Source organism: Anser anser, assembly GCF_964211835.1.
Source record: "Anser anser genome assembly, chromosome: 1".
NCBI lineage: Eukaryota > Metazoa > Chordata > Aves > Anseriformes > Anatidae > Anser > Anser anser.
Window position 1 is genome coordinate 1,091,748 of NC_139720.1, and position 20,054 is coordinate 1,111,801.

Here is a 20,054-nt window from a genome sequence, read left to right on the forward strand (position 1 = left end):
ACCAGCTCCCAGTACCCCCCAGTTCCCTCCCTGTACCCCCAGCAGAGCTGGACCAGCTCCCAGTTCCCTCCCAGTACCCCCCCACTCACTCCCAGTCCCCCCCAGTTCCCTCCCAGTCCCCCCCAGCAGAGCTGGACCAGCTCCCAGTTCCCCCCCAGTCCCTCCCAGTACCCCCCCCCAGTACCTGGGCCGCCCCTCGCCCATCCCGGTCCCGCAGCGCAGCGGCCCCCGCCCGGGAGGCTCCGCGCCCGGCCCCGCCCCGCCCGCCCCGCGCCGCTGCGCCAGCCCCGGCCCCGCCCCCACCGTGACCACGCCCCGGCCCCGCCCCTCCCGCCCCAGCCACGCCCCTCCCGCCCCAGCCACGCCCCTCCCGCCCCAGCCACGCCCCTCCCGCCCCAGCCACGCCCCCGACCACGCCCCCGGCCCCGCCCCGCCCCCCCCCCGCTGGGACCCCCTCCCCCCCCCCCGGGGGCGCCCCCCGGGCTTTGGGGGTGTCCCTGAGCTCGGGGTGACCCCCCCGGGTCGCTTGGGTGCCCCCCCATGTTCGGGTGCCCCCCCTGCATTTTGGGTGCCCCCCCCCCCCTTGCTTTGGGTGCCCCCCTTTATTTGGGTGCCCCCCCCTTTATTTTGTGTGCCCCCCCCATTCTGGGTGCCCCCCCTTGCCCTGGGTGCCCCCTCCCCTTTATATTGGGTGCCTCCCCCCTTACTTTGGGTGCCCCCCCATTCTGGGTGCCCCCCCTTATTTTGGGTGCCCCCCCCCCGTTGCCCTGGGAGCCCCCCTATTCTCTGGGTGCCCCCCCCCTTTATTCTGGGTGTCCCCCCCTATTCTGGGTGCCCCCCCCTTTATTTGGGTGCCCCCCCCCTTCTGGGTGCCCCCCCTTCTGGGTGCCCCCCCCTTTATTTGGGTGCCCCCCCTTTCTCTGGGTGCCCCCCTTGCTCTTGGTGCCCCCCCCTACTTTGGGTGCCCCCCCTCTCTCTGGGTGCCCCCCTCCGGGTGCCCCCCCCTTCTGGGTGCCCCCCCCCCGGGGGGGGCCCGGTGCTGTTTGTGCCGTTCGGCGCTAACGAGGCCCGGGGGAGGCAGCGGGGAGGCAGCGCCCGGGGGGGGGGGGGGGCAGCGGAGAGGGGGGGGGGGCGAGTGCTGGGGGGGGGGGGGGGGGGGTTGGGGACACTCAGCGGGACCCCCCCGTGCCCCCGCTGTCACCCGTGGGTGCGGGATTAACGCCGCCCCCCCCCCCCCCCCAGCTAATCCACGGGGCAACGTCCGGGGGGGGGGGGTCAGGGGCACACGCGTGTGCAAGGCCGGGGGGGGGGTCACGGGGGGGGGGGGCTCCCCACGCGTGTGCACAGCCCCGGGGGGGGGGGGGGGGCGCCCCGCAGCCCACTCGTGTCCGCGCACACGCCCGGACCCCGGCCGCCCCCCCCAGGCACGAAGCGGGGACCCCCCCCCCGACCCCCCCCCGAGCCCCCCCCGACCCCACGCCCCCCCCCACGCCCCCCCCCGCGCCCCCTCCCCACCTGCCCTCGTGGGCACCCCGCAGGCGGGCGCTGCAGCGCTGCCTCCCGTGGCCGTGTCCCGCGTGGGAGAGCCCCGCGTCCGGGGGGGGCGGCGGCGGGGGGGGCGGCTCGCAGGGCTCGGGGGGGGCCTCCATGGGAACTGGGGGGGGGACACGCGGGGAAAGGGGGGGAGGGGCGCGCGGAGGGGGGGGGGGTCACGCGTGGGGGGGTCACACCGGGGAAAGGGGACACGGGGGGGGGGCACGGGGGGACCGGCGGGAGGGGGGGGGCAGGAGGGGAAAGAGGGGTCCGGGGGGGGCCCGGTTCTAAGGGGGGGGGGTCCCGGGGGTGCCTGGGAGGGCCGGGGGGGGTCGGGGGGGGGCGCGGGCCCGGCGCTCCGCTGCTCCTTCCTCGGGCGGCCGCGAGTGGTGAGGGGGGGGGCACCGGGGGGGCGGCTCCGCCCCCGGCTCCGCCCCCCCCGGGGGGGCCCCGAGGGCACGGGGGGGGGAAACTGAGGCAGGGGCGGGGCCTTCGCCCCCCCCCCCGCTGCCCCCCCCCCCCAGCGGCCGCTCAAGGTCCCTGCGTGGGGCGGAGGTGGGCGGGGGGGGGCACCGCGTGGGAACGCGGCGGGGGGGGGCCGCCCCCCCCCCCCCCCCCGCCATTCCCAGCCGCGCAGATGCTGGGATTAGGGCGGGCGTGGGATTAGCGGGGGGGGGCGGGGCTGAGTGCCCCCCCCCCGGGTCTCATCCGGCTCCCCCCCCCCCCGGGATGGGGGCACCGGCTGCTGGGAGCCGGGGGGGGGCAAGGCAAAGGGGGGGGGGGGCGACCCGGGGGGGGCAACTCGGGGGGGGACAGGTGGGCACGGGCTGTGTGAGACGAGCGTGCAAGGGGGGGGACGCGCGTGCAAGGTGGCCCGGCCCGTGCCACGGGGGGGTTCACACACGCGCGGGGAGGCCCCGAGACGCGGCACACCCCCGGCCCCCCCCCTTGCCACCTGGGTCCCCAGGTAGCGGTGATGACGGTAACGGTGGCAGCAGTGGTGGCGGTGGCAGTAGCAGTAGCAGTGGCAGTAGCAGTAGCAGTACTGGTGGCAGCGGCAGTAGTGGTAGCAGTGGCAGTAGTGGTGGCAGTACTGGTGGCAGTGGCAGTACTGGTGGCAGTGGCAGTAGTGGTAGCAGTAGCGGTGATGGTAGCAGTGGCAGTAGTGGTGGCAGTACTGGTGGCAGTGGCAGTAGCAGTAGCAGTGGCAGTAGTGGTGGCAGTGGCAGCAGCGGTAGCGGTAGCAGTGACAGTAATGGTGATGGTGACAGTAGCAGTAGCAGCAGTAGCAGCAGTGGCAGCAGTGGCAGCAGTGGCAGCAGTAGCAGCAGGGGTGGCAGTGGCAGTAATGGTGACAGTAATGGTGATGGTGACAGTGGCAGTAGCAGTGGCAGCGGCAGTAGCAATAGCAGCAGCAGCAGCAGTAGCAGCAGCAGCAGTAGCAGCAGCAGCAGCAGCGGCAGTAGCAGCAGCAGCAGCAGCAGCAGTAGCAGCAGCAGCAGCAGCGGCAGTAGCAGCAGTAGCAGCAGCGGCAGTAGCGGTGACGGCGGCGGTGGCGGTGAAGCCAGGCGGATTAGGGCCAAGCGCCCGCGGAAGCCTCTTAGCGGCGTCCGGCCCGCGGCCACTCGCAGCCCCGCTGCCCCCGGGCTGGGCGAGGGCACCCCCGGGACGGGGCTGGGGACACGGGGACATGGGGACACCGAGACATGGGGACATGGGGACACCGAGACATGGGGACATAGGGGCATGGGGGCATGGGGACATGGGAACTGGGGACATGGGGACCCCAAGACCTGGGGATATGGGGATATGGGGACATGGGGACCCTGAAGCCTGGGGACACAGGGACATGGGGACAAGAGAACCTGGATCCATGGGGACCTGGGGACCTGGGGACATGGGGACCCTGAAACCTGGGGACACGGGGACCTGGGGACCTGACACCAACAGAACCTGGGGATTTGGGGACATGGGGACCTGGCTCCATGGGGAGCTGGGGACATGGGGACCTGGCACTGGGGACATGGGGACCCCGAGACCTCAGGACCCGGCAAGATGAGGACCTGTGGATCTGGGGACACGAGGACCCTGAGACCTGGGGACACAAGGACCTGGGGACACGGGGACTTGGGGACCTGGCGCCAACAGAACCTGCGGATTTGGGGATGGGGACCTGGCTCCGTGGGGACGGGGGGACCCTGGCACTGGGGACATGGGGACCCTGAAACCTCAGGACCTGGGGACCTGGCACCACGGGGACCTGCGGATCTGGGGACAGGGGGACCTGGCACTGGGGACATGGGGACCCCAAGACCTCGGGACCTGGCACCATGGGGACACGGGGACACAGGGACATGGGGACCCGCAGATCAGCGGACCCCAGCACATGGGCACTGGGACACCCTGGGGACACGGGGACCTGGCACTGGGACCTGGACTCAATGGGGACACGGGGGGGGGGGGGAGGACCCGCGAGGGGGGCGTGGCCATGCCAGGGGGGCGTGGTTACCCAAGGCCACGCCTCCCTGGGCGGGGCAAGGGGCGGGGCCTCGGCCACGTGGGTGGGGGCACGGCTGGGGCGGGGGGCGGGGCCGTTCCGCCTTCGGACCCGCCCAGTGCGTCCCAGTACATCCCAGTATGTCCCAGTGCGTCCCAGTATCCCCCAGGGCACCCGAGCGCTCCTCCCAGGAAAGTGAAGGGGGGGGGTCCCCAGCATCCCCAGTGCTCCCAGTAACCCCCCAGTGCCCTTTCCAGTGCTCCCAGTGCCCCCCAGGGCCCTTCTCAGTGATCCCAACAGCCCCCCCAGGGCCCATCCTAGTGCTCCCAGTACCCCCAGTGCCCCCACTCCCCTCGGCCCCCCCAGACCCCAGTGCCCTTTCCAGTGTTCCCAGTGTCCCCCCCCCCCCGGCCCCCCGGTGCCCTTCCCAGTGCTTCCAGTGCCCCCCAGTGCCCATCCCAGTACTCCCAGCACCCCCAGTCCGCCCCCCCGGCCCCTCAGTACCCTTTCCAGTGCTCCCAGTACCCCCAGTGCTCCCCCTCCTGCACCCCCCAGCCCCCAGTGCCCCCAGTGCCCTTTGCAGTGCTCCCAGTACCCCCAGTGCCCCCCCTCCAGCCGCCCCCCAGTGCTCCCAGTAAGACTCCACACTGCCTCTGGGGGCCTTTATTGGCGCACCCGCAGGACCCCCAGCCCCGGGGGAGGGGGGGGGGCTCCGGGGGCCCCCCCTCAGCACTCGATGGAGTCCTCCAGCAGCTGCAGCAGCGCGGGGGGGACGCGGGGCTCGGCGCCCCCCCCCTCCACGCTCTCCTCGCTCACCTCCTCCAGCGCCGGCAGCCCCCCCGCGCCGCCCCCCCCCACGTCGGGGCTGCCCCCCCCTCCCCCGGAGCCCCCCCTCCCCTCGGAGCCCCCCCCCAGCGAGGGGCTGTGCGCGGGGCTGGGGGGGCTGGCGGGAGGGGGGGGCGGCGGGGGGGGCGGCGGCGGAGGGGGGGGCGGCGGGGGAGGGGGGGTGGGGGGAGTCTCGAGCCCCCCCGGTCCGCCGCCGCCCCCCCCTCGGCCCCCCCCTCCCACCGAATTGGCCACGGGTTGGGGGGCGGCGGGGGGGGGCGGCGGGGGGGGGGGCGCCCCCTCGGGCCCCTCGCTGGGGCTGTAGAGGCTGGGGGGGCTCGGCGAGGCTTTGCCGGCGGGGACCTGGAGGGGGGGGGGGGTCAGTGAGGGGGGGGGGTCAGCAGTCCCCCCCCCCCCCCCCCGGACCCCCCCCCCATCATCACTCACCGGCTGGAACCAGCGCAGGCTCTGGGGGGGGGGGGGAGATGGAGATGGGAGTGAGATGGGGAAACTGAGGCACGGGGGGGGGGCACACACGGGAGCCCCCCCCCCCCAGCAGCTCGGGGTGCACTGGGGAGGTGGGGGGTCGCGGGGGGGGGGGTCCCTACCACGTTGGGGTGCTTCTCGATGGCCAGCGCCGCCCGGTCCGCGCTCTGCTGCTGCCGCTGGCGCCGCTTCATGGCCCGCAGCAGCAGGAGGAGGCCCCCCCCCACCAGCAGCAGCAGCCCCCCCAGGGCCCCCCCCAGGACCCCCCGGTTCACGGAGCTGGGGCCCAGAGCCGCCTCCGAGGGGTCCCGGGGGGCTGCGGGGGGGGGAAATGAGAGGTGTGAGGGGGGGGGGGCTGAGGGGGGGCTGGAGGGGGGATGTGGGGGGGTTCTGGGGGGGCTTATGGGGCTGGGGGGGCTGGGGGTTGGGGTGCCATGGGGGTGGGGGGGGTCACGGTTCTGGGGGGCTGGGGGGCCTGGGGGGAGTGGAGGGGGGACCTGGGGGATGTGGGGGGCCATGGGGGTGGGGGGTGACGGGGCTGGGAGGCTGGGTGGCAAGGGGGGGGGCCTGGGGGATGTGGGGCTGGGGGGCCATGGGGGTGGGGGGTCACAGTGCTGGGGGGCTGGGGGACCTGGGGGACCTGGGGGATGTGGGGCTGGGGGCACTGGGGGGCATGGAATCATGGGGCTGGGGGTCCTGGGGGGGACCTGGGGGGTGTGGGGCTGGGGGCCATGGGGCTGGGGGCACTGGGGGGGCCATGGCACTGTGGGGCTGGGGGGCAGGAGGGGACCCCCGGGGGTCGCGGCCCCCCCCCAGCCCGTCCGTACCCGCCTGCCCCGGCCACAGCACCTCCAGCTCCACCGTGGTGTTGGAGGTCTCCCCCGACTCCTCGTCCCTCGCCAGCACCTGGGGGGCACGGCGGTGGCACCGGGGGGGGGGGACAGGGGACAGGGACAGGGGACAGGGGACAGGGAACAGGGACCCTCCCACCCCCTGCCCCGCAGAGGCCACCCCGGGGTCCGTCCCTGTCCCCTTGGTCCCGTGCCCCATGGGCATCCCTGTCCCACGGGGGCTCTCCCACCCGTGCCCCTGCAACATGTCCCCCCTTGGTGTCCCCACAACGTGCCTATGGTGTCCCCATGGTGTCCCCGCGGTGTCCCTGCAGTGTCCCCGCAGCGTCCCCACAGCATCCCCGCAGTGTCCCCATAGTGTCCCAACAGTGTCCCCACAATGTCCCCATGGTGTCCCCGCAGTATCCCTGCAGTGTCCCCACAATGTCCCTGCAGCGTCCCCATGGGGTCCCCACAATGTCCCCATGGTGTTCCCGCAGTGTCCCCGCAGTGTCCCCTTGGCATCCCCACAGTGTCCCCGCTGTGTTCCCACGGTGTCCCCATGGTGTCCCCACAGTGTCCCCACAATGTCCCCACAGTGTCCCCGCAGTGTCCCCAAGGTGTCCCCACGGTGTCCCCGCAGTGTCCCCACAGTGTCCCCACAATGTCCCCACAGTGTCCCCGCAGTGTCCCCACAATGTCCCCACAGTGTCCCCGCAGTGTCCCCGCAGTGTCCCCACAGTGTCCCCACAGTGTCCCCAAGGCGTCCCCACGGTGTCCCCACGGTGTCCCCATGGTGTCCCCACAGTGTCCCCACAACGTCCCCGCAGTGTCCCCGCAGTGTCCCCATGGTGTCCCCGCAGTGTCCCCGCAGTGTCCCCGACCTGCAGGCTGTATGTCTGCGCGGGGCGCAGGCGGTCTGCACGTGCCACCAGCAGCCCGTTGGGCATGAGCTGGAAGAGCTGGCTGTGGTTGGCGCGGGGCCGCAGGCTGTAGCGCACCTGCGGGTTGATGCCCTGCGGGGACGGCGCCCCTCAGACCCCCCGCCCGCGGCCCCGCCACCCCCCGTCACCTCTCTGTGTCCCCGCATCCCGGTGCGCCCACGTCCCCGTGTCCCGATATCCCAATATTCCCATAGCCCCACGCCTCCACATCCCTACATCACCACATCCCCATGTCCCTGTGTCCCCTTATCCCAATGTTCCCATAGCCCCACATCCCCATGTCACCACATCCCCGTGTCCCTGCGTCCCCGTGTCCCTGTGTTCCCATGTCCCCCTGCCCCCACATCCCCATGTTCCCACATCCCAATGACCCCATGTCCCCCTATCCCCAGGTTCCCACGTTCCCATGTTCCCAGGTCTTTGTGTCCCCATATCCCCATACCCATAGTCTCCACATCCCCATGTCCCCATGCCCCAATGTCCCCATAACCCCACGTCCCCATGTCTCCACGTCCCCACCTCCTCACATCCCCATGTCCCCACATCCCCATATCCACACATCCCCACGTCCCCACATCCCAACACCTCCAAGTTCCCACATCCCAATGTCCCTGTGTCCCCATGTCCCCAATTTTCTACATTCCCATGTCCCCATGTCCCTGTGTTCCCAGGTCTTTCTGTCTCCATATCCCCATACCCAATGTCCCTGTATCCCAATGTCCCCATATCCCCACAATTCCATGCCCCCACATCCCTGTGTCCCCACATCCCCATGTCCCTGTGACCCCACAACCCAACATCCCCACGTCCCCATGTCCCCGTGTTCCCATAACCCCAAGTCCCCACATCCCCATGACCCAATAACCCCACATCCCTGTGTCCCCATGTCCCCATGCCCCCATAACCCCACATCCCCACATCGCCATGACCCAATAACCCCACATCCCTGTGTCCCCACATCCCCATGTCCCCATAACCCTGCATCCCCACATCCCCATGACCCAATAACCCCACATCCCTGTGTCCCCATGTCTCCGTGTCCCCACATCCCCACACTCCTGTGTCGCCGCATCCCCAAGTCCCTGGGTCCCTATGTCCCCATATCCCCATGTCCCCATAACCGCATCCCCACATCTCCATGTCTCCATGTCCCCATGCCCCTGTATACCCATGTCTCCGTGTCCCCATAACCCCAAGTCCCCACATCCCCATGTCCCCACGTCCCCACATCCCCATGTCCCCACGTCCCCATGTCCCCATATCCCCATGTCCTCATAACCCCACATCCCCATAACCTCACATCCCCACATCCCCATGTCCCCACATCCCCATGTCCCCACATCCCCACGTCCCCATAACCCCATGTCCCCGTGTCCCCGTGTCCCCACGTCCCCATAACCCCATGTCCCCGTGTCCCCGTGTCCCCACCTCGGGGAAGTCGGGGTCGTGGGCGCGCAGGGCGAGGACGTGGCCGCCGAAGGTGGTGACGAGCGCGGCCTCGCGGGCGCCGGCGGGGACGAAGGCGCGGACGGCCGGGCGGGCGAAGCGGGGCGGGTGCCGGTTGGTGGCCAGCACCCGCACCACAGCCACCGCCACCGCGTACTTGGTGGCGTCGTTCACCTGCGAGGCCTGGGGAGGGGGACAATGGGGACAATGGGGACAATGGGGACAGGGATGGGGACGGGGACGGGGATGGGGACGGGGACTTGCCTGGCTGCCACCAGCACCCCGCAGCCACCAGCACCCCCAGTATGGGGACATGTCCCACGTCCCCACCCATGGTGTCCCCCTTGTCCCCATCTCCCTGGGAACCCTTCAAGTCCTTCGCCCCAGGACCCCCATCTCCCCCCATGGGCCCCCATCTCCCCCCATGGGCCCCCATCTCCCCAGCATCCTTCACCCCGGGTACCCCCCATTACTCCACATCCCCCCAACTCCCCCAGGTCCCCCAACCTCCCCAGCTCCCCCCCAGTTAACCCTGGGTCCCCCCCATTAACCCCGGGTTCCCCCATCTCTCTGAGGTACCCCCCCCATCACCCCACGTTCCCCCCCATTAACCCTGGGACCCCCCAAATCTCCCCCAGGTCCCTCCATCACCCCATGTCCCCCCCAGTTTACCCCAGATCCCCCCCCATCTCCCTCAAGTCTCCCCACTCCCCCAGGTCCCCCCATTAACCCCAGGTCCCCCCACCTCCCCAGGTCCCCCCCATTAACCCTGAGTCCCCCCAACCTCTCCAGGTCCCCCCAGTTAGCCCCAGGTCCCCCCCATTATCCCTGGGTCCCCCCCATTGACCCTGGCCCCCCCATCTCTCCAAGGTACCCCCCCGGTCACCCCCCATCCCCCCCATTACCCCTGGTCCCCACACCTCCCCAGGTTCCCCCCCCATTAGCCCTGGGTCCCCCCAACCTCCTCAGGTCCCCCCCATTACCCCCATGTCCCCCCCATTACCCCACGTTCCCCCCATTACCCTAGGACCCCCCCCCATTAACCCCGGTCCCCCCCAAATCTCCCCCACATCCCCCCACTCCCCCATGCCCCCCCTCTGCCCATACTCCCCCATCTCCCCCACGTCCCCCCACTACCCCATCTCCCCCACCTCCCCCCAACTCCCCCCACCTCCCCAACCCCCCCCACCCCCCCCAGCCCCCCCAAACCCCCCGTGCCCCCCCCCCCAACCATGACGCTGAGGCTGATGGCGGGGGTGCGCCGGCTGCTCTCCACGGCGCGCAGCAGCGTGATGGCCCCGCTGGCGTTGTCGATGTGGAAGCGGGCGCTCTCCTCGCCTTTGGGGGGGGGGGCACCCTCAGCAGCCCCCCCCACGACCCCCAACCCCCCACCACCACCCCCAACATCCCCCCCCACCGAGGGCACTGCGGGAAAATCCCCCCGGGGGGGGTGGGTGGGAGCACCCGGGGGTCCCCAGCACCTCCCCAGGGGTGTCCCCAGCATTTTGGGGGGGGGGACGCATGGTGCAAATGGGGGGGGGGGGGATTAACCCCTTCAACACCAAGGGGGGGGTTGACCTCTCGTGACCCCACAGCCCCCCCTATAATCGGGGGGGGGGGGGAGGATTAGCCCCCCCCCCCAGCTCTATCCCTTTATTCAATTTGTGCCCGTGGGGCCACATTGGAGGCAGGCAATTGGATTGTGCTGGGGGGGGGGGGGAAGGGGAACGGGGGGGGGCACCGGGTCCCCTCTGTGCATGTGTGTCCGTGACCCCCCCGTGTCCATACCCCCTTGTGTCCGTGCCCCCCCCGTGTCTGTATCCCCCATGTCTGTGCCCCCCGTGTCCGTGACCCCCCCCCGTGCCCCCCTCAATGTCCGTGCCCCCCCCCCCCCGTGTCCGTGCCCCCCCCCCGTCACCTGCCAGCAGGGAGTAGGTGATGGCCGCCCGCAGCCCCCTGTCCCCGTCCTCGGCGTAGATGGAGCCGGGGCTGAAGCGCAGCGGGGAGCCCTGCTGGGGGCGGGGGGGCGCTCAGCCCCACAGGACCCCCGCCCCAAGGAGACCCCTCCCTGGGTACCCCCACCCTGGGACCCAACCCCCCCCCCCATCACCGGGCATCCCCTGTCCTCGGGTACCCCCCTTCGTTGGAAACCCACCCTGGGGACCCCCACCTTGGGTACCCCCATCCCCAGGAGCCCCCACTCCCAGCTACCCCCTCCCCTCCCAGGTACCCCCACCCCCAGTTAACCCCCTCCCCAGGGAACCCCCCCCCCCGGAACCTCCCCCCCCAGGTACACCCCCCCCCCCATTACCCCCCTCCCCAGGTACCCCCTCCCCAGGTACCCCCACCCCCAGTTACCCCACCCCCAGGAGCCCCCACCCCAAGGTGCCCCCACCCTGGGTACCCCATCCCTGTGCCCCCCCATCCCTGTGCCCCCCCATCCCTGTGCCACCCCCCTCGCCCCCCAGCCCCCCCCCCTCCCCGTGCCCCCCACCGTCAGCTCTCCCTCGGTGACGTTGGCGGTGTAGACGGGGCTGATGCAGACGCCGGGGGGGTCGGGGGGGGCGCAGGGCAGGAAGCGGGGGTACTGGTCGTCCCCGTCCAGCACGTTGACCCGCACGCGGGCCGAGGCGTTGAACCGCTCCTTGGTGTTCATCTCCTGCGGGACCGACGGACGGACGGGTGGGAGGACGGACGGACACGGCGGGGGGGGCACCCTGGGGGGGTCTCTGCCCCCCGCCGCGACTCTGGGTTTTATCCCCAGGGGATAAAATGGGGGGGGGGGGCGCCCCGAATCCCACCGCTGGGACCCCTGGGGACACGGCCACGGCACTGCCACCCCCCGGGGACAAGGAGCCGCTGGCACGGGGACCTCTGGGGACAGGGACACTGGGGACACGGACCCCTGGGGACAGGGACCCCCCCCACGGCACAGGGACACTGGTGGCACAGACATTGGTGGTGCAGGGACCCCCCATGGCACAGGGACACTGGGGACACGGACCCTGGGGACAGGGACCCGAAGGCACAGGGACACTGGTGGCACAGGGACCCCATAGCACAGGGACAATGGTGGCACTGGTGGCATAGGGACGCTGGTGGCACAGGGACCCAATAGCACAGGGACCCAATGGTACAGGGACACTGGTGGCATAGGGACACTGGTGGCCACAGGGACACTGGTGGCACAGGGGCTGCCCACAGGTGCCACAGGTGGGTGCCCCCGGGGGGGGCCATGTGTGTGGGGGGGCCGGGCCGGTGGGGGCCCATTAGGGAAATTACCCCGGGGATTGAGGGCAGGTGCCGGGGCGCTGACGGGATCACGTCACCCCCAATTAGTGGGGAGCAGCTAACGAGCACGGGGGGGCCATGCCGGCACTGGGGGGGGTCGCGGGCTGCAAGCACAGCCCTGGGCACGGGGACCCCGGGGCCAGGGGTGGGCACGGGGTGGGCACAAGGGACAGGGGGACATGGGGTGGGCATGGGGTGGGCAAGGGGTGGGCATGAGGGGACACAGGGACACAGGGTGGGCACAAGGGACATGGGGTGGGCACAGGGTGGACACAGGGACATGGGGTGGGCACAAGGGACATGGGGTGGGCACGGGGTGGGCACAAGGGACAAAGGGACACGGGGAAGGTGCAGGGTGGGCACAGGGGAGATGGGGACACGACACAGGCACGAAGTCCCCAGACCCGTGGCGGGGCAGCCACACGGACGTGGGCTGGACGTGGCACGGGCAGAGGGGACACCAGGACGTGGGGCGGACACAGGGCATGGGCACCAGGTCCCCAAACACGCCGGTGGGGCTGCATGGACATGGGGGGGGGCCACGTGGCATGGCCACGGGGGACACGGGGACATGGGGACCCAGGGGGGGACAACGGGGGGCTGCTCACCACGGCCGTCACCACCACCTCCAGGCGCTGCTGGCTCTCGAAGTCAAGGGCGCGCGCCAGCACCACGCGGCCGCTGTTGGGGAGGTCGATGCGGAAGAAGCGGGCGTCGGGCTGGGGGGGGGGACACACGGGGGGGGTCAGCGCCACCGTGGCACCAGGTGCCCCATCCCCCCCCATCCCCCTCGGTGTCCCCGTCCCCCCGAGGACGCACCGAGGACGCGTCGATGACGTACATCAGCAGGTCCCCGTCCGCGTCCTCCGCCTGCGTGCTGAACACCACCGAGTGCACGGCCACCAGCTGCGGGACCCCCACGTCACCCGGGCACGCCGGGGGGACCACCACAGCCACCCACGTGTCCCCGGCCCTCCCGGGTGCCCCCCAACAACCCAGTCCCCTGTTTCTGCCCCTATCCCCTTCCTTGTCGCTGTGCCCATGGACGTCCCCTTCCCTGTCCCATCCCATCCCATCCCCATCCCCACCCCATCCCATCTCCATCTCCACCCCCCCCTCCCATCCCATCCCCATCCCCATCCTATCCCCATCCCATCCCTCTCCCCAATCCCAATCCCAATTCCAACCCCATCCCAATCCCAATCCCATCCCATCCCCTCCCCTCCCCATCCCCATCCCCATCCCAATCCCAATCCCAATCCCAATCCCATCCCATCCCCATCCCATCTCCATCTCCACCCCCCAATCCCATCCCATCCCATCCCATCCCATCCAATCCCCATCCCCATCCCCATCCCATCCCTCTCCCCAATCCCAATCCCAATCCCATCCCATCCCCATCCCATCTCCATCTCCACCCCCCAATTCCATCCCATCCCATCCCATCCCATCCCATCCCATCCCATCCCATCCCATCCCATCCCATCCCATCCCATCCCATCCCCATCCCATCCCTCTCCCCAATCCCAATTCCAATTCCAACCCGATCCCAATCCCATCCCAATCCCATCCCCATCCCATCCCCATCCCCATCCCCATCCCCATCCCCATCCCAATCCCATCCCATCCCCTCCCCTCCCCACACCTCGCTGACGTTGTGGGTGAGGACAGGCTCCCCACGGAAGCGGGGCCGGTTGTCGTTCTCGTTGAGGACCTGGACGATGACGCGGTACTCCACCTGCAGGCACGGGGGTGCAGTGGGGAGGGTGACCCCAGGGGAATATGGGGGGGCTGACCCCGGATCCCCAGCCCCACGTCCCCACGCCGTACCGGGGCGAAGCCATCCTCGGCGCACGTCAGGGCCACCATCAGCACCGGGGACTCCAGCTCCTGCGGGGGACGGGCGCTGGGGACACGGGGCCTGCCCCGGGGGGGGGCACCACAGTGTGGGGTCCCCACGTCCCGGGGGGGGACCAGCTGGGACAGGGCAAGGGGGGAGGATGTGGGGTGGATGGGGGAGTGGGACGGACAGAGGTGGGTGGGATGGACAGAGAGGTGTGGGGCAGACGGATGTGGGTGTGGGATGGACAGGTGGGTGTGGGGTGGACGTGGATGTGGGATGGACAGACGTGGACGCAGGACAGACAGACGTGGATTTGGGATGGACAGACGTGGATGTGGGAGGGACGTGGGTGTGGGACGGACGGACGTGGATTTGGGATGGACGGAGATGGATGTGGGATGGACAGATGTGGGTGTGGGATGGACGTGGATGCAGGACAGACAGACATGGATGTGGGATGGACAGACATGGGTGTGGGATGGACGTGGGTGTGGGATGGACGTGGATGTAGGACAGACAGACGTAGATGTGGGATGGACAGACATGGGTGTGGGACAGACAGACACGGGTGTGGGATGGACGGAGATGTGGGACAGACAGACGTGAATATGGGATGGACATGGGTGCAGGGTGGGCAGACGCGGGTGTGGGACACACAGACACGGGTGTGGGATGGACAGACATGGCCACAGCCGGCTGGAGGCAGGGGCAGGGTGGGTGCCGATGGAGGCAGGGTGGGCGGAGGAAGGATTTGGGATGGACGGAGGACGAGGTCGGGCTCAGGACGGGTTCAGGACGGGCTCAGGACGGATGGAGGCGGATGGGGGACAAACAGAAAGGGCCGGGGGGCAGCAGAGGGGCACAGGAGGGCGGCGTGGTGGGGATGGGTGGGTGCGGAATGGGGGGTGGAGGACGTGGGGTGGAGGCCGTGGTGGGCAGAGGCTGGTGCAGAGGGGAGAGGTGGAGGGGTGGGGGTGGGAGTGGGGTAGGGGTGGGACGGGGGCAGGAAGGGTGCGGGGTGGGTGGAGGACAGGTGGAGGCTGGGTGGACGACAGATGGACGATGGATGGAGGATGGGTGGAAGATGGGTGGAGGATGGACACAGGATGGATGGAGGCTGGGTGGAGGATGGACGGAGGATGGACGGAGGATGGACACAAGATGGATGGAGGACGGATGGAGGATGAAGGATGGGTGGAGGCTGGATGGACGATGGATAGAGGCTGGGTGGAGGATGGATAGAGGACGGAGCAGGACAAATGGAGGACGGATGGAGGATGGATGGAGGATGGATGGAGGCTGGATGGGAGACGGATGGAGGATGGACACAAGATGGGCACAGGATGGGTGGAGGACGGATGGAGGACAGATGGAGGATGGATAGACAACAGATGGAGGCTGGATGGAGGCTGGATGGAGGATGGACACAGGATGGATGGAGGATGGATGGAGGACAGGTTGAGGATGGATGGAGGATGGATGGATGGATGACAGATGGAGGCTGGATGGAAGCTGGATGGAGGATGGACACAGGATGGATGGAGGCTGGACGGAGGATGGATGAAGGATGGGTGGAGGCTGGACGGACAATGGATAGAAGCTGGGTGGAGGATGGATGCAGGACAAATAGAGGACAGACGGAGGATGGATGGAGGACAGACACAGGGACAGGGGACGGACGCAGGATGCACAGGGGGCCGCACCTCGCGGTCCAGCGCCCTCCCGGCGGAGGCGTTGAGGCGCAGGCTGCGCCCGTCCAGGTAGAACCAGGCGGCGTCGGCGCCGGCCAGGCAGAGCTGCAGCGCGGGGCCCCCCGCGTCCCCCCCCGCCGGCAGCCGGGCCACCAGGCTGCCGTGGGCGCTGTTCTCCGGGATCTCCGTGAACACGTTCCCGAAGCCACTGCAGCCCTCGCCCCGCGCTGCGCCGCGGCGTCAGGGACCGCAGCCCCACAGAGGCTCCACACGGGGGGTCCCCGGGTCCCAGGTCCCCACCTCCAAGGTCCCCAGATCCTCACCCCCAGGTCCCCGTGTCCCAGGTTCCCATCCCCAGAGTCCCCATGTCCCAGGTCCCCATCCCCAGAGTCCCCATGTCTCAGGTCCCCATGTCCTAGGTCCCAGGTCCCTGTCTCTAAGGTCCCCACCCCAAGGTCCTCCCCCCTGGGTCCCCACCCCCAGGTCCCCATGTCCCAGGTCCTTACCCCCAGGTCCCATGCCAAAGGGTCCCCATAACCCAGTCTTCACCCCCAGGTCCCCATCTCCAAGGTCCCCACCCCCAGGTCCCCAGGTTCCAGGTCCCCATCTCCAGGTCCCCATGTCTCAGGTCCTCACCCCCAGGTGCCCATCCCCATGTCCCCACCCCCAGGGTCCCCGTGTCCCAGGTCCCCATCTCCAGGTCCCCATGTCCCAGGTCCTTACCACCAGGGCCCCACACCAAAGGGTCCCCACGTCCCAGGTCCCCAGCTCCAAGGTCCCCAGGTCCCCACCCCCAGGTCCCCGTGTCCCAGGTCCCCACCCCCAAGTGCCCCCCACCACGTCCCCTTGCCTCTGGGTCGCCGTCACCCCCGTCCCTCTCACTGGGTCCCCACCTCCAGGTCCCCGCTGTCCCCACCCCCACGGCCCCCACCCTTTGTTCCTCAAACCCTCAAGTCCCCGTCCCCAAGGGCCGCCATCGACAGCGTCCCTATACCCAGGTGCCCACCTTAGGGTCCCCTTCCGTGGTCCCCATCCCCTGGGTGCCCACCCTTGGGTCCCCACCTCTCATGGTTGCCACCCCCAGTGCCCCCATGTCTTAGGGTCCCCGTCCCCAGGGTCCCCATCTCCACGGTCCCAATCCATCCCCAGTGTCCCCAGTGTCCCCAGCGTCCCCATGACTTAGGGTCCCCATCCCCAGGGTCCCCACCCCAGTGCCTCCGTCCATCCCCAGTGTCCCCAGTGTCCCCATGTCTTAGGGTCCCCATCCCCAGGGTCCCCACCCCAGTGCCCCCATCTACCCCCAGTGTCCCCAGTGTCCCCAGCATCCCCATCCCACGCTCACCGGTGGCCAGCTGCAGCGCCAGGCAGGCGGCCAGCAGGGCCCGGCAGGACGGTGCCGCCATGGGGACCGGGGACGGGCGACGGGGACGGGGCCCTGGGTGGCAGCCTGCGGCCAGGAGGGGACGAGCGGGGGTGGCACCGCCGTGTCCCCGTGTCCCCTGCGCCCCATCAGCCACCCGCACCTGCCACCCCCGGGTCCCCATCCCTGTCCCCATCCCTGTGACACGGGGTGCAGGTGCCATGCCAGTGTCCCCATCCGTGTCCCCATCCCCGTGACATGGCCGTGTCCCCATCCCTGTCCCCATCCCTGTGATGTACCCGTGTCCCCAGCCCTGTCCCTGTCCCTGTGTCCCCATCCGTGTCCCCATCCCCGTGACGTGGCCGTGTCCCCATCCCTGTCCCCATCCCTGTGATGTACCCGTGTCCCCAGCCCTGTCCCTGTCCCTGTGTCCCCATCCGTGTCCCCATCCCCGTGACGTGGCCGTGTCCCCATCCCTGTCCCCATCCCTGTGATGTACCCGTGTCCCCAGCCCTGTCCCTATCCCCATGTCCCCATCCCCGTGACATGGCCGTGTCCCCAGCCCTGTCCCCATCCCTGTGATGTACCCGTGTCCCCATCACTGTCCCTGTCCCTGTGTCCCCATCCGTGTCCCCATCCCCGTGACGTGGCCGTGTCCCCATCCTTGTCCCCATCCCTGTGATGTACCCGTGTCCCCAGCCCTGTCCCTATCCCCATGTCCCCATCCCCGTGACATGGCCGTGTCCCCAGCCCTGTCCCCATCCCTGTGATGTACCCGTGTCCCTATCACTGTCCCTGTCCCTGTGTCCCCATCCGTGTCCCCATCCCCGTGACGTGGCCGTGTCCCCATCCTTGTCCCCATCCCTGTGATGTACCCGTGTCCCCAGCCCTGTCCCTATCCCCATGTCCCCATCCCCGTGACGTGGCCGTGTCCCCAGCCCTGTCCCCATCCCCGTGTCCCCCTCCCCGCGATGTACCCGTGTCCCCATCCCTGTCCCCATGCCCAGGACCCTGCACTTGGGTCCCCACCTGTGCCCCCCCCCCGGTCCCCATGCCAGGTGCCCGTACCCCTGTCCCCAGCCCTGTCCCACCCTTTGTCCCCCCCCTTTGTCCCCCCCCCGTGCCATCCCATGCAGCCGGTGTGCAGGTGACCCAGGTGTGCAGGGCCCCGCACACGCGTGTGCCCTCCCCGCGCCCCCCCCCCGCCCCCCGCTAACCCGATTACGGCCCCGGCCCACGCAGGAGGGCGCTGCGGGGACACGGCCCCACGCACGACCCCCCCCCACGACCCCCCCACGACCCCCCCCCCACCGGGGCCGGGATGGGGGGGCTGCAGGTCTGCCCCCCCCCCCCTTCCCCGTGCCATATGGCCCCCCCCCCCGCCGGCAGCCCCCTCCCACCGGCCACATGCTGCTGCCGGCCCCCAATTAGCGGCCGTTAATTAGCGCGGGGGGAGGGGGGGGAGGGGAGCCCCATCTGCCGCCCCCCCCTCCTCCGGCACCGCGCTGGGGGCCCAGGACCCCCCCACCATGGGGCTGCCCCCCCCCCCCGCTGCCTGCCCCTACTGACCCCCCCCATCCCCATTTGGGGGGGGGCATTCAGGGGTACCCCCCCCACCAGCCCCCCCGATAGGAAGCCCCCCCCCCCTGCTCCTTGCCCCCCCCCCGACCCCCCCAACAGCTCAAGGCAGCCCCCCGGGTGCCCCCCCCGGACCCCCCTTGCTGTGGGGGGGGGCGCTCCCAGGGGTCCTGGGCGTTCCAAGGGGTCCTGACCCCCCCCCGCCCGCCCAGCCCCCCCCGGACCCCCCCTCCGGACCCCCCCCAGCCCCTCCCGGACCCCCCCCCCCCCCGGGACCCCTTGTTGGGGGGGGTCTCCCAGGGGTCCCGCGGGTTCCCAGGGGTCCTGACCCCCCCCCGCCCCCCCAGCACCTCCCAGCCCCCCCCCCGGACCCCTCAGCCCCCCCCGACCCCTCCAGCCCCCCCCTCGGCCCCCCCCCCGTTACCTGCCCGGCGCGGCGGCCCCGCCGCCCCCGGCGCTGCACCCCCGGGCCGGGGCTGGGGACAGGGACAGGGAAGGGACAGGGCGGGGGGGGGCCGGGGGGGGGCGGATCAGCGGGGGCAGAGCCGGGAGCGGCCTCAGCCGGCGGCGGGCGGGGCGGAGACCGGGGGGTGTGGGGCTGTATGGGGCTGTATGGGTCTGTACGGGGCTGTACGGGGCTGTATGGGGCTGTGTGGGGGCTGTACGGGGCTGTATGGGGCTGTACGGGGCTGTATGGGGCTGTACGGGGCTGTACGGGGCTGTATGGGGCTGTGTGGGGGCTGTACGGGGCTGTATGGGGCTGTATGGGGCTGTATGGGGCTGTATGGGGCTGTGTGGGGCTGTATGGGGCTGTGTGGGGCTGTGTGGGGCTGTACGGGGCTGTGTGGGGCTGTACGGGGCTGTACGGGGCTGTATGGGGCTGTATGGGGCTGTACGGGGCTGTACGGGGCTGTATGGGGAGGTGTGGGGCTGTATGGGGCTGTACGGGGCTGTACGGGGCTGTATGGGGAGGTGTGGGGCTGTACGGGGCTGTACGGGGCTGTACGGGGCTGTACGGGGCTGTGTGGGGCTGTATGGGGCTGTACGGGGCTGTACGGGGCTGTATGGGGCTGTACGGGGCTGTACGGGGCTGTACGGGGCTATATGGGGCTGTATGGGGCTGTATGGGGCTGTGTGGGGCTGTATAGGGCTGTATAGGCTCTGTGGGGCTCTATGGGACTGTATGGGGTGTATGGGGCTGTATGGGGCGGTGTGGGGGCTGTATGGGGTTTATGGGGCGTATGGGGTATGTGGGGAGCATGGGGTATATGGGGTTCTATAGGGGTGTATGGGCTGTATGGGGTGTGGGGGCTATATGGGGTTTATGGGGCATATGGGGTATGTGGGGCTGTGTGGGGCTGTATAGGCTCTATGGGGCTGTATGGGACTGTATGAGGTGTATGGGGCTGTGTGGTGGCTGTATGGGGTGTGTGGAGAGTATGGGGTATGTGGGGAGTATGGGGTATATGGGGCTCTGTTGGGCTGTATGGGGCTGTATGGGGTGTGGGGGCCTGTATGGGCTCCATTGGGCTGTACGGGACTGTATGGGCTGTGTAAGTTGTGGGGGCTGTATGGGGTATGTGGGGTGTATGGAGAGTATGGGCTCTATATGGCTGCATGGGGTGTGGGGGCTGTATGGGCTCTATGGGGCTGTATAGGATGTGTGGGGTGTGGGGCATGTGGCTGTATGGGGTGTATGGGGAGTGTGGGGAGTATGGGGCTGTATAGGC

The 20,054-nt window shown here is 70.3% G+C and overlaps 2 protein-coding genes across 2 annotated transcripts in view; one reads left to right on the forward strand and one right to left on the reverse strand.

Annotated features, from left to right (window-relative positions):
* The window catches only part of SND1 (staphylococcal nuclease and tudor domain containing 1), a 118,405-nt gene extending 114,446 nt beyond the window's left edge, over positions 1 to 3,959 (forward strand). Inside the window, 1 exon segment of the mRNA XM_083819714.1 lies at positions 2,350 to 3,959. Within this exon segment, the coding sequence (XP_083675840.1) occupies positions 2,350 to 3,363 (1,014 nt within the window). The 3' untranslated portion in view covers positions 3,364 to 3,959.
* Positions 3,960 to 4,756: 797 nt separating this feature from the next.
* Positions 4,757 to 18,815, reverse strand: LOC310892245 (cadherin-related family member 5-like; the record flags this gene model as incomplete). The annotated part of the gene is made up of 17 exons (XM_083819715.1): positions 18,749 to 18,815; positions 16,729 to 16,833; positions 15,399 to 15,613; positions 13,683 to 13,742; positions 13,498 to 13,590; positions 12,672 to 12,758; positions 12,461 to 12,571; positions 11,056 to 11,220; positions 10,480 to 10,570; positions 9,793 to 9,899; positions 8,544 to 8,744; positions 7,056 to 7,187; positions 6,169 to 6,247; positions 5,464 to 5,657; positions 5,303 to 5,323; positions 5,099 to 5,218; positions 4,757 to 4,783 (listed from the first exon to the last, which is right to left on the reverse strand). Exons 2-17 carry the CDS (start codon positions 16,787 to 16,789, stop codon positions 4,757 to 4,759), a joined length of 1,764 nt encoding a protein of 587 aa, XP_083675841.1. The 5' UTR covers positions 16,790 to 16,833; positions 18,749 to 18,815.
* Between the last annotated feature and the right edge of the window lie 1,239 nt (positions 18,816 to 20,054).